Raw genomic sequence first — 13,424 nt, 5'->3', positions numbered from 1 at the left:
GCAGGCGCAATACCAGGACTGATGAATTGTATTTGACGTGTTCGTGAACACACATAAAAGACATGCAGGTCATGGCATATGAACTACAATAAACATTGTCCATCATTTATAGGATGCAAATTACATTCGACAGTAAACTGACACGAGGGTTCATGCAATAAGCTTCCTAGGGAAATTCTTTGAGAAGGTCGGATATGGCACACTCAGAACAAGGATATTCTATATTTATCTATATGGAAGACATACCTGTTTCCCTAATCCTAATGTTGCCTTACCTGATAAAATCCCGTTGTCCGTGAATTTCAATACACAGCACTATGATGTTAATCCAGATTTTGAGGCCTATCTTTCCCCTGACGACCATGTCTCAGTCACTCAATGGTGTTTAGGTACATCTTTCTATTTCTGACAAATGACATTTTACCTGTCGGAAAAACCTCCTCCTTCAGGTGAGGTGATTCATCTTTTATTGCCATGAAATTTTTTGGAAAAGAAAGTATAAATCCCACATCGTGAAAAAAAAACAACAACTTACGTGCATGCACGTGATTTGTATAACATGTTATACATTATTTACCGGGATGGCTTAAGAAGTTTACCTTACCGGTACATCTGTTAGGGGCACGTATTGACCTCGTGAAAACAATACGTAGTTCCCGTTTTCTCCGTAAATCATCATTACTTCCTTTTTCATGAGTCACACAACTGAAAATGAAAGAGGTAATTTGTGGTATACAGAGAAACTATTAATCTATTCTACAACGGTCCATCGGAGTTTTAAAAAAAATCAAAACAACACTTGGCGGGAAAAAAATTACGTCAAGGAGTTTATTGCAAAGTTTAAACTTGACGTCATGAGCAATGCTTACACGTGACATAAAGGACTGCATTTTAAAATACACATTACAAATATCATGGTAGTATAGTGTAGTAACATGATTACCTCATTGTCGAAATTGTTGAACTATAATCTCCTAGGTCTCGAGATATTGGAAAATAAAAACATTCCCCTACGTGCTCGGTTTTCATTTTAGAAGAAAATATCTCGATTTCAAGGATTATTCTTCAACATTTCTTCTACGCATATCTTCATATCTCATACCAGCAAGTGATACACGTAACAATGATCTTGTCACAATATGATAAAATCTAACGGGATATTGTCAGGGCCTCTACAAACGCAGTCAGAATTGAGAAACTACATGTATGTAGAGTATGTCGCTAGTTATCATCCGAACCCGCAAGATACATGTAGTTTTCTTCAATGAATAAGTCCCATGTTTAGGCGGGTAAAGAGAGACATGAACACTTTATTTACATAAACAGAGGAGGATTCCTTGCTTTCTATTGTGATTAGCAAATATTCATCAAGTATCTGTTTTTAAATTATATCATATGATATTAACTGATACATATTTACATGTATTCGATAATTTTATTCAAGATTTATCGCATATAAATAAATAAAATTCACATATAAATATCAATATCATCGAATACAGTGTATACATCAAAATTGTCACATACAGATATCAAGATTGTCGATCAAGATTTATCAAATATGAATAACAAACTTTTCGCATACAAATCAAGATTTGTATAGTATTACCATACTTAACTTCTTTTTTTTTTTTTTTAAATATAGATGATTGATTATCCTATAGTACATGTAAATACAAACTTTTTCAGTATCAAATAATTTACCAGCTATTTTTTATTGTACCTAGTGAATAAAATTCTTACAAAAGATATTTTCTATCATACACAAAGTTTAGTTATTTAAATATTTTGCAAAAGCCTAGGGCGTCACATGAGGATGAGGATAGAGTTACTTTAATTCTTTTATAAGTTTTCATATACACTCTGTACATATACCAGACATGATTTTTGTTAAGTTCCCGCATCTCAGTGTTAATGATGTCCCTTGATTGTTCCAATGTAACTTTACCCTATGTAAAGAACAAATATCCAAACGTTTGCATTACTATCAGTCCATATGATTATAAGAAATAAAGATCACGTTTTCGTGTCTGCTGCAGGATAAACTCCTCGGTCGAGAAATGTTGTTTTGAAATATAAAAGCCGAGGCGTTAACCGAGGCTTTTATATTGTAAACAACATTTCGAGACCGAGGAGATTTTCCTGCATCATCCACGAAAAAATAACTTTAATTCTATTCGAAATACACAGACAATCGTTTCCTATATAGCTACGGCATGTACGAATTAGGTCACAGTGACGTCATGACAGCTAGGCCTACACGTTTTTTGCTGAAGAAAATGGTGAGATGGTAGAGTATACTAGATCTATTTTGGAAGATTTCAAGCATTAAGTTTGATGCTGAGTATATCAACTGCTTTGAATACACAGTTCAAGAAAACTACACATACGTGGAAGAGGGTTAACTTGTCTGTGTATTGCCATGTTTGTTTACATTTGTATTGATCTCGGAATGCAGACGATTGATTTATATAGAATGACAAATTTTTCGCAGTCATTAATAATTAATGAATTTGTTTTGCAACATACATTTTGTATATTGATTAATTTTTATGATTATGAAATTGAATTACATGTATTACCAAAACATGAAGTGCAATCGAGATGTTTAAATCCCTTTTCTCATAATCACTTAGTACGTATGAAGGTATATCTCAGAATAATGTCCGCGGCGTTCCTTTGATCTTTGCAATAACCGTGTAAGGCTATTCAATCATTCTCTAGTAGAGTAGATTGATAAGTTGCATGAATTTGTATCTTCTGTATATTTGTGGAAGAATTAAGGATTGATCATGCGCTTTGTATAATGATCTCATTTGAATTGTCTAGTATTTACCGATGGATTGTGTGTCACTTTAGACATCGTTCGCAAAAATAATGCAAATTTGAATAGTTTTCTTTATTTTCAATTACATGTACATTAATTATAAGACACGGTAATATTTGTAGTATACATGATGGATGAAGAATATGTCCGACACTTATTTTGATATGCCGGTACTTATATATCAACATGCAAATCATCATTGTATATTTTTTGTTTCAATTAATCTCATATACTCGACGTCCCATTAGGCAAGTTCCTGTCAGAGGTGGCGAGGAAAGTGGAGTAAGACTTTCAAACGGGGGGGGGGGGGTCTTCTGGAATCATGATGAGGCCACGTCTTGGAAGTGATCCTCCTCTTCTCCGCCCTCTTGTCCTATCGTGTCGTCATCAGAAATGTCGGACTCGGGCTGAATGTCCACTGGTGGTTCCCCGTCACCTAAATCATGGTCTATTGGTTCATCTTCTTTGTCAATACCCTCCAATTTCTGATCATGGTCTATGCGTTCCTCCTCTTTGTCCTCCAGTTTTTGCATCTCCATTGTCCCTGTGCTGTGCCCCTCGGATATTTCTTTTTCCCGATTCTCCGCCTCCATTTCTAAAGAAAGCCTGCTTCGTTCCAACTCGTCCATTTGGCTAAGCCCTCGTGTCAGAAGCTTCGGGCTCCCGGTCTTTTGATATTCAGTGGAATTGGAGGCGTCGGGGTACTCCGATGGTACGTCGTAGGCCACGGAGTGGAGACTTATGGACATGCTCTTTTCCTTGGTTTTCTCGCTTTCTTCTTTGGATATTCTGTATTCTCTGTATGGGTTTAGTTCCTTGGCGCTGTGCCTGATGTTAGTAATGTATACAACATCGTTAAATCCAGAAAAGTCGATTTCCCACCTTCCATTTCCCGAGTCAAATTCCTCAATGCGATCAAATCGATGACCCCAGAGAATTTCCGAAGGTAGGTATGACGTTCTAGCCTGGCAGAACTCACCCGTTGTTTCTAGCGTTCCTTCTATACAGACCACGAGTTCATATTCTTCTGATGAAAAGTCGGAGGGTTTTATATCCCAGAAAGGGCTCTCTTTAGTTATTCTGTGATTGAGAATAAGAGGCCACATAAGCATTATGGTGTCCCCCATTTTGTTGGCCTGGAAATGGACGTCATGCTGATACAGGGGATATGCCACACCTTCCCGCGTCACGTGTCTTTTGATGAGAACTCCATGAACTTTAGCATCGATAAGATGGCTTTGTCGCATATCGCCTACTCGAATCTGTAAAAATGATACCAAGCACTAATTAATGAATACATCACTATTTTGCATTAAAATATATTTCATAAGCGTTCAAACTACTTGTGTATGAAATGAATATGTACATGTGCATCTGTATCACTAACCTGTGAAATGAATATGTACATGTGCGTCTGTATCACTAACCTGTGAAATGAATATGTACATGTGCGTCTGTATCACCAACCTGTAAACAGAGATCGCCCTCCTCCTGCGCGACACAGGCCACTTTGCTGAACATAATAGTCTTCCTCCGACGTTTTGGCTGAGCAAACTTGACAAAAATAAAGCCAAGCAAAACATTCTCCAGAAATATGCCAACTGTGATCTGTACAAAAAGCAAAGGAAGGGCTCCGCCGCAGTCAGTGTTGGGATAGGCGAATCCGTACCCGATCGTCGTCTGAGTTTCTATGGAAAACAACACGGCATCGGCAAAACTGTTGACGCCGGCTATACATGATTCCCACTTCGTGTCGTTGATGTGGTCGAGGTCTCCGTGGTTGAACATCATCCAGTACCACATGATGGCGAAAAATACGTAGCATAAAAGGTGGACATTGAACAGTACCGCAAGAGCATATCGCCATTTTAGGTCTATAAGAGTTATGTAGAGGTCTTGGATAAATTTCGCGCGGTACTCTCTCAGTCCAGTGTATTTGACTCTGTAATGTCCAGATTTCTGGACTATTGCACGACGTTTGTCTTCGGGGTTGTATTCACCCAGGTTAAATCTTTGTTTGATATAATTAACGAACGGCAGTCGGCTGAGTTTTTCGTCTATCTTTTCCTCGGTGAACATGGTGGTTGTATCGCAGTAAAAATAAAATGGCGAAGTTTCTTGTTTGCTATCTTCACTCGGTGGTCCGAGTGTGACATGATAATTAATGGCTAATTTTCTTGTTGATCAGTTCAATTACCAATAAATCACAATCAAGACAGCGAAACAAGTGTTTTGTTTCAGGTGACCTAAGGGGCACAACGCATCATTACAAATTACATGACATAGGTGAAAAACTCACCAGGCGAAGCGTCAGCACCGCCATTAGTATCAATGTATTGCATCACTGATGACAAGATAAAAGAAACCGATCAGGCATCAATCAATAATCCTGAAATGTGGATATCAGGATTAATGAGTCTGCCCTCTTTAAGGAATTGATCAACACAGTTTTAAATGCAAACGATTGCACAATTGTTTAGAAAATTATTCATTGCTATACGGGTGTGAAATTTGATTGACACAATTGTTATAAATGTCAATTAATACCGACTACTTACATATATTTTTTGGTATAAACGGGAGAGGCAAAATTCATTTTTATTGCAAAGGAAAACAATTTAGTATGGCATCCTTTGATACGAAGTATTTCTAAAAAAAAAATTGTGTTTTTTCTTTTATTTTCATGCATCTATTCTATTTCATTCCATGTGATAAGTGAAATAGAAAATAATCATATCTATTTCCAATTTAGGCCATACAAGTCATTCATGAATGAGTGTTTAAACAATGGTGATAGGACAATGCATATAATTAGACAGAAATATCTAGGGAATAAATTAAACTCTAAAACCAATACTGCTGTGCGTATGGTCAACAAATAGAAAATTCAGGATAGTTTGTGCACAATGGTATGCTTTCCTATAATCACGCTGTTGGTCATTCCATTATAATTAATGGTTTCTTGGTGTACAATTATACTCAGGCCGCAATTCCAGCTGGTGGCCCTCTGAATAATGGAGGGATGACTCCTGTGAGCGATAATAACTAGGTGTTATCTCTTATTCATTTATTGAATTATCTTATTAATGATCACGACAAAATCGTAAGGCATTTTTATATTGGAAGTAACATGTAACGAAAGGGAAGTTCAAAACGGAATAAGAAATTCCGCACTCGCCGACATATAGTAAAACAAATATACATGAATGTAGGGCCCCATAAATTAACCTACAACTTCTAATACTGTTGGTCAACACATTTCAGATGACTTTTTAGATGACTTTAAGAAGGACGTTGTATATAGGGATGGTTTGTGCCACATCAAAGCGTTCCACATTCTACTAAAAAAAAGTTCGGTCATCTACGATGGCGCGAAATTCTCGCTGACAATAAAGGTTGGTTTACGGTCAGAATGATGGATTTGTGATGATGACCATTAGTGAGAAATTCTTATTAATAATCATCACATCCCCTCATTATGTAACCTAATTTATTCCGGTTTACAAGAATAGTACAACAAAGCTTAAGGATAGATTTTTCTTATGTTTTTCTTGCTGCGTTGAGATGTGATATTTTGCATGCAAAAACTTTAGAATATAGTTATTTGGCATACAAAAAATCCTGTGTATCGTAGTCCTTGCTGTAGCGATAGGTCGGGTCAAAGTCACAATCTCATTTATGCCAGAAAACCTTGAAATTCCGTTAGAGCAGACAGTTATATCTACAATAAAGCGGTGTATTATAAATAGCATCCTCATTTGCAGGATAGGTAAAAGCCAAGTTTTTTTTTTACTAAGCGTAAGTAACAACAAAGGGTGTCAAATTCAATAAGATGTACAATGTAAGAAAGACCAAATTTCCTCTGATAGTCTTTTAAAAATTTAGCACATTGGGCGTTATTTCCGTCATACTTCTAGTTTTATATAATTTAGCTAAATGTGTATATTTTATCCGACATACCTTCTACTTTGCATTTGAAAACTTAGAAGCTTATTTGCAGTAAGTACACACAGCCTTAAAATGTTCCCTTTAAAGATAGTACTTAAAGTTCATGAATGGAAAAATTGTGGGAATGTAAACATTTTAGAAAAAAAAATCATTTTTAAAGATGCCATCATTATTTTTCCTCCCCGTTTTGTCATTTCCTATAAAACTGAGCATTATGCATAAGTGTAGGCCCAGACGAAATGGATCAGAAATATAAAGAATTCGGCTGAATTATGTGAAGAATAAATGTACCATTTTTTGTTCATATAAAAATATTACATAGTTGATTGTTGATCAGGTGCCCGCGGATCAATAATCAATCCACCTGTCCATCGATAATATTCCAATAAAAAAGCGTATTTCGCCGCAAGGGAACGGTATCGTCTCGCGTGAACAAGATTCCAGCGCACGTGACCTACAAGGATACTGACCAAAACACGCCATAAAAAGCAACATGATCATATTTTACGACAGCAATAATTAATGGTGAGATGACAGATTGATACCGATTGATTCCACTTCTACCATCCGTCTTGTCCAGCTCTCGGCGACATATTAGGGTTCTATGGTGTATCTAATTTGTAAAATCAAAGAGAAGGATTTGGGAAGACCTGACAATGGGCATGTATAATGGTGACTCCGACACAAAAGTTTGAATAAGCCGACAATTATACTGCCACCACAACTATTGCAAAGGGAAATACGATCCTTCAGCCTTGAAAAGCCAAGGTATGCGGAACATCACGAGCATCAATACTCTTTCATGAATTCTCGACATGTGAAATCTGAGTAAATGAAACTATCTTGACCATCGATAGGTTTACAGAAGAAATTAACCTTGTTATAAAATCACAATTACAGTATAGAAAAAAAAGTTCTCCGATTTGTTTTCAAACTGCAAAAGTTGAAAACGGTACACAGATATATTTGATTTAAATGTAAAAATTACACTAGGTGCCAGTTTTAAGAAGTGCCTTTGAGACGAGAGCTAGGCTTTTTTCGACTCGCAAAAATAAGCGGAAAAAATGTAGAATTCTCTGAAAGTACATTTTTTTTCTGTTTGTGTAGTTTAAACTCTTGTAGATGATTCATATTAAAGATTTTGAGTTCGATTTCAGTGAACATACTCATGTTATTTGTATCAATTCTTATTCATCCAACTCCAGAATTTGCATGAATTATACCTCTCATGTTCAAAGCCAGAGAGCGGGATCAATATAAGCCCTTTGGCTTGCTTCATCATCTCCCTCAATATGCAATTGCATATACCAATGATGTCTATATAATAATAATAATAATAATAAACGAAGACAGATATACAGGTTTTTTTTCTCTTCGTGTGGTCTACCAAATTTTCTATACAGTTCCATTTTTGTATAGGATATAAAATCTCATCAGAAAAGCATAATGTTAAAAAATGTTGATGTTCAAATTTTAAATTCTGCATGCAATTTTATGTCCATTATGCTTTTAATTTTTCTTTTAAAATAATGTTTTTACGTTAATATTATGCAAGCATCATCTTAATGCATGCACGTTTGGTCTTTTTTAATTTTAATTATTTGTCCTCATACCTAGTTTTTATATGCAATACCTGTAATGTGTTTTGTCTCCATACAAACTTTTTATGTTTAACACCTTCTGTCGGTATTTCTGATCTTAGCCCAGTGTTTTAGAATGATCTATAGTATTAATACATGTTCTCTAGTAATAATAATAATATGTAAAACAGTTGTATCCATTTAGCAGACTATATATATTCAGTGAAATATTTATGAAACATTTTAAGAGTGTTTACATATAGTGTAAAAAATGTAAAATGATTTACCACAACAGAGAAATCTATTGAGTTTTATATAGTATACGAGCCTCGTCGCCAGCAACATACGAGTTCATAAAATTAAATGAATGTTGTACAATATGTACCATTTTCTTCATTTTATGATCAAGTCAAAACATTTTCGATATTAAAACGAAATTAGATAATGTGTACGTTGGTAATGAAAATAAGTACATATACAACTGTATTGCGATGTAACTAGTATAGGATATTGTTGTTTTCGGATAAGAAAATGTTGAAATATTGTATCTGAACCAAAGAAGAAAACTAAATGCTCTTATTTCATACGCATTGTAGTGCAATAATATAGTATCGTTTTTAATTAGTTTAAATGCTTGATTAAATTGCGGGGCATTGTTAGTTACATTGTCATAAACGACATTTTAAAAAATGCTGCAGAAATAATTTACATTTCAAAATTTGCGCTAGGTTGATGTAACGTGTTTCAGTAAATCTATGTAATGTATTCGTAACGCCGGGCGTCTGTGATTTGTATAGGAGCAAATATAGATACCCAGGCGCGGAGAGAGAGAGAGAGAGAGAGAGAGAGAGAGATACACGGCGTCACCAATTATAGTTGTTCATTTTTGTCTGTCTATTTGTACATGTATGTTATTTCACGTCGCATTCGAGAATTTTTTACACATTTATTCCCGTTCACAGATATACCACAATTAAGCTGTAAATAAAGCGCCAGAATTTTTCAGCCTTGGCTTCCAGGGCAGAGCGTTCTTTGTCGTGGTGTGGGGTACCATTTTTTACTTTCACTTCTGATAGCGGACATTTGGTGAGGAACAGTCACTAATTATTTTCAACGTCGGGATATTCAGGGGGATCAAACCCGCAACCTCATGTTACGAAGCGGGCAACAAGTAAAAGTTTTTATCTGAGATTGAATAAGTTTGGATTTCACATGTGAATATGCGTCATTTTGGAATATAGATTTGTACCAAGACACAATCTCTTACTCTAGAAACAATCTTTTTGACTTTAGTGGAGTGAAGCAATCAATTCATTAACAGTCGTGTTTAAATTCTTTAGAATTTCTGGGTGGGAATAAAAAGCATTAAAGCAGCGCACAGCCCTATTCCAACAAATGATGTCATAAAACAAATATGCGTAGGTTATTTCCTTTGCGTTGTGTTATACGGTTTCGATAATATTTCTAATTCAAAACATTTTTGATTAAAAAAAAAAATTCAAATAAGTGAAGAAAACAACCCAACTGTTTATAGTGCATTCCAGACATTTTATATCTTGTATTTGCAACATTAATCTGCTTTCGATTGAAGAAGACACAATGTATTTCCCCGCTTTAAATCATTACGGTAACGGTGGCGCCATGTTTTAAAAGTAGCTGCACCCCCCCCCCCCTCCAACTAAAGGTAGTATATAGTGTTCAACCTCATGAACGCCTGTCCGTCGGCCCGAGACCGGCACATAACTAGGGGATCAATGAATTTAAAACATAGTATTGTGGCGGTAAAAAAAATTACGTTTGGTTTATGAAAAAGAAGACAGACCTGGTAAAAAATAAAATGCAAGTGAAGAAACAGAGGTGACTTTCGGTTTCATTAGAAAATTATTGCATTGCCTACATTCTACGATACCCACAGGGGCTAAGCCCGTTTTGGGCCCGAACTCTGTGATACCATAAATATAGATCGGGCCCAAAACGGGCTTAGCCCCTGTGACGATACCCTTGTATCTGATGATGTTTTAGAATAGGATGGAGCCGAGGCTGATGTTGTAGATAACGACTCCAATTTCTCTGATAATGACTGATTTATCACGGTCTCATTTTTCTAAATATTATTAATAAATCAAATTGAATTATCAAAACTTGTATTTTATTTAGTAACACGTGACGTTTCATCTTGAGACACCAGAAGGGCAGACAAATTGGGTACAGGACCAGTAACTTTAAATGGCTACTGGTTCTGTGGACCAGTGAGACCAAATGCTCTTGTTGTGAACACTGGCGATGTACAGGTATATCTTCTACAGAAACAAGCTAGCCATCAGCAATACAATCGACGTTATATAGCCTAAAGACAACGGCTGTACCATGACATTCCTACAGACATGCTCAAGTCGTCCATCAAATTCGATCATAATTCATCTGTCAGAATAATCATCGATGGACGATTAGGGACATTTGTCTTTCAGGGAACCTTAAGACAATCCCTTCTGTAATCCGATTGGTTGAGATGAATTTAATGTTACATTTGTACAGAAAGCCATTAAATAGGTATTTTGGCAAGACAGGTTAGTTCCCAATTATGAGCTAGAATCTGCAGAAGTAGGACGTTTATAACGCGTCTACAAACGTTTCTTCTTAACTCTACAAAGCAACATGTTGAAGTCTCTCTCTAACCTACAATTAAATAAAAAGAAACCAGAGGATGCAGAACAGTTAGTGGACTTTCCGCTATCGTCCGAAGAGGATGCCTCCCTCATCACAAAGCTTCGGAAAGGCTACCAACTTGGGCGGCCTGCTTTGGTGAAGAAAACTGGGAAATATCGGGTTACCTACAAAGGACTGTCCCATTCCGAGCGCCGCTCTTTCATTTTAGATATATTTCAAACTTTGATAGACCTGAAATGGCGCTGGGCGATTTTAATTTTTGTGCTGACCTTTTTTGTTGTTTATTTTGTTTTCGCACTGATATGGTATATGCTGGCAAAAGCTCATGGAGATTTCGATAACTTGAACAACCCAAACTGGATTCCTTGTGTAGAAAGGGCCAAAACCTTTGCCGACCTTTTACTGTTTTCCATCGAGTCGCAGACGACAATCGGGTATGGCACCTTCTACCCTAACACGTCCTGCAGCGGAAGTCTTTTGCTGATCTTCGTTCAGATCACCGTTGGTTTTCTCTTGGAAACACTCTTGGTTGGTTTCTTGTTGGTAAAAATATCTAGACCAAAGCACAGACGGCACACACTTCTGTTCAGTGAGAAAGTTTGTATTTGCAAAGAGGATGGGGAACTCTGCCTGGAAATTCGTGTGGGGGATCTGAGGAAATCCCATCTGGTTGACACCACATCGTTTGGAATCTTTGTCAGTGAGAAGGTATCCAAGGAGGGAGTAGTCTACCCTTTATACCAACAGCAGATGGAGTTTGAAGCGCATGAGATGCAGGATAGAGTCTTCATGATGTGGCCTCTCATTTTAAGACACAAAATCAACGAAGATAGTCCGTTATATGAGCTGACATTTGATCAGTTGCTGTCTAATACGTTTGAAATGATCATCATTTTAGAGGGAACGATTGAAGCAACCGGAGAAATTTGCCAGGCCAGAACTTCATATTCTTCTGGAGACATTGTGTGGGGACATCGATTCGTCAACATAATCGATTTTGACAATGATAATGGTCAATGGAGGGCTAACTTTGAAAAGTTCAACGACACCGTCCCCACGCCAACGCCCAAATGTAGCGGCAAGCAGCTCGCGGAAATTTACGGAGTTAACTGTCAGTCGAAAAGTCAGATGCAGCGAACGGACAGCAGCGGGACATTCAAGAGATCTCAAAGTCAAATAATAACACCCATGACCATCGAGGAACCATCAGGTTCAGCTAAAACACTTGATCGACGGTAAGGTATGTTTACTGATTACTTAATTATGTGTTTGTATGTTTACCTCTGCATGTTCATAGTTTTCATTAGCACTGTGTGGAGATGGTTCAGTAGAGTGCCAGGAACCGATCACGTGATGTTCATTGTGTCCGTTTCTGCAATTGTAGAGTTCAATGAATTGTAGAAAACGACACAATATACAGTGCGTGAAGCGTCAACAGAGATTCTACAACTGATGCTAGTATAGATATACATGTATATGCTTTACCATATTAAATTCTACAATTGATGCTAGTATAGGGTGCTTTACCACATTATGCTTTACCACATTAAATTCTACAACTGATGCTAATATATATATATATATATATATATATATATATATATATGCTATATACCACATTAGAGCGATAGCTTATGAATTGTTGGAGATTTTATATCCATTTCCTTTCCAGACCCCGGCCGTACCGACACAGCAGAGCTCCGTTTTCGTTCGGTGGATTCCAGTCTGAACATCTAAAAATCGGACGCCACCTCAACATCTACAAATGATGGATGACCTTGAAGTGATTTTTTTAAAAAAAATAATCTTACAAATTCTAATGATACAAAGATGGATTCACATATACTCTCCCAGTGGCGTATCTGCCATATATTTACACTTCAAAGTGAATGAAAAAAGAAATCAATGTTAGTATAGTTTGGTGCAAACGATATCTGTAATTTTTAGCACGTATTTAAAAATGCATGTTCCAGGTGGGGTGAAACTTGGAAAATAAAGTAAATAAACAACAACAACAAAAATCCGTTCACTCAAAGCATCCATTCTTTTTTTAATTCTATGAAGAAGTACAATGTTTAGGAAAATTGATAGTCCAGCGTGTCTCTCTGAAACTGTCCCTTAAACAATGTTTAGGAAAATTGATAGTCCAGCGTGTCTCTCTGAAACTGTCCCTTACACAATGTTTTTCAAGTTTCACCTCTGGTTAATTCTACAAGAAAATGGTGACAGAAATCCAAACGATTCCTGAACAACACCGCAGTCCTCGGGGGACTGAAGGGAGTATGATGTCTCGGTTTGTGTAAATGTTTTCGTACATTGTACATGTGACTAAATGTATTGTGGTAGTTATGACGTAATACTCTTTGTCTTTCTTGATTTTCAAATAAATTCATTGCAATATT

At 36.6% G+C, this 13,424-nt stretch overlaps 3 protein-coding genes across 3 annotated transcripts in view; 1 reads left to right on the top strand and 2 right to left on the bottom strand.

The window, feature by feature from the left end:
• Window positions 1-653, bottom strand: part of LOC125663843 (uncharacterized) — an 18,708-nt gene extending 18,055 nt beyond the window's left edge. Inside the window, exon 1 of the mRNA XM_048896246.2 lies at window positions 276-653. Within this exon, the coding sequence (XP_048752203.2) occupies window positions 276-364 (89 nt within the window). The 5' untranslated portion in view covers window positions 365-653. The remainder of the gene's footprint in view (window positions 1-275) is intronic.
• The window catches only part of LOC125663679 (G protein-activated inward rectifier potassium channel 4-like), a 14,380-nt gene extending 956 nt beyond the window's left edge, over window positions 1-13,424 (top strand). The window contains exons 2-3 of the mRNA XM_048896003.2: window positions 10,513-12,257; window positions 12,695-13,424. Of these exons, the coding sequence (XP_048751960.1) occupies window positions 11,011-12,257; window positions 12,695-12,791 (1,344 nt within the window). The 5' untranslated portion in view covers window positions 10,513-11,010 and the 3' untranslated portion in view covers window positions 12,792-13,424. The remainder of the gene's footprint in view (window positions 1-10,512; window positions 12,258-12,694) is intronic.
• On the bottom strand, window positions 2,885-4,987 carry LOC125663677 (G protein-activated inward rectifier potassium channel 3-like). The gene is made up of 2 exons (XM_048896000.2): window positions 4,295-4,987; window positions 2,885-4,089 (listed from the first exon to the last, which is right to left on the bottom strand). Exons 1-2 carry the CDS (start codon window positions 4,904-4,906, stop codon window positions 3,148-3,150), a joined length of 1,554 nt encoding a protein of 517 aa, XP_048751957.1. The 5' UTR covers window positions 4,907-4,987; the 3' UTR covers window positions 2,885-3,147.

Source organism: Ostrea edulis, chromosome 1 (assembly GCF_947568905.1).
Source record: "Ostrea edulis chromosome 1, xbOstEdul1.1, whole genome shotgun sequence".
Taxonomy (NCBI): domain Eukaryota; kingdom Metazoa; phylum Mollusca; class Bivalvia; order Ostreida; family Ostreidae; genus Ostrea; species Ostrea edulis.
Note: the sequence above shows the minus strand (reverse complement) of the source record. Positions and strands in the feature narration are given on the sequence as shown.

Excerpts from the sequence above, each read along its gene's own strand:
- LOC125663677 (XM_048896000.2), bottom strand. The coding sequence starts at position 4,906 with ATGTTCACCGAGGAAAAGATAGACGAAAAACTCAGCCGACTGCCGTTC. Across the intron at positions 4,090-4,294 it reads AGGGCGATCTCTGTTTACAG|ATTCGAGTAGGCGATATGCG; the intron begins GTTGGTGATACA and ends TCATTTTTACAG.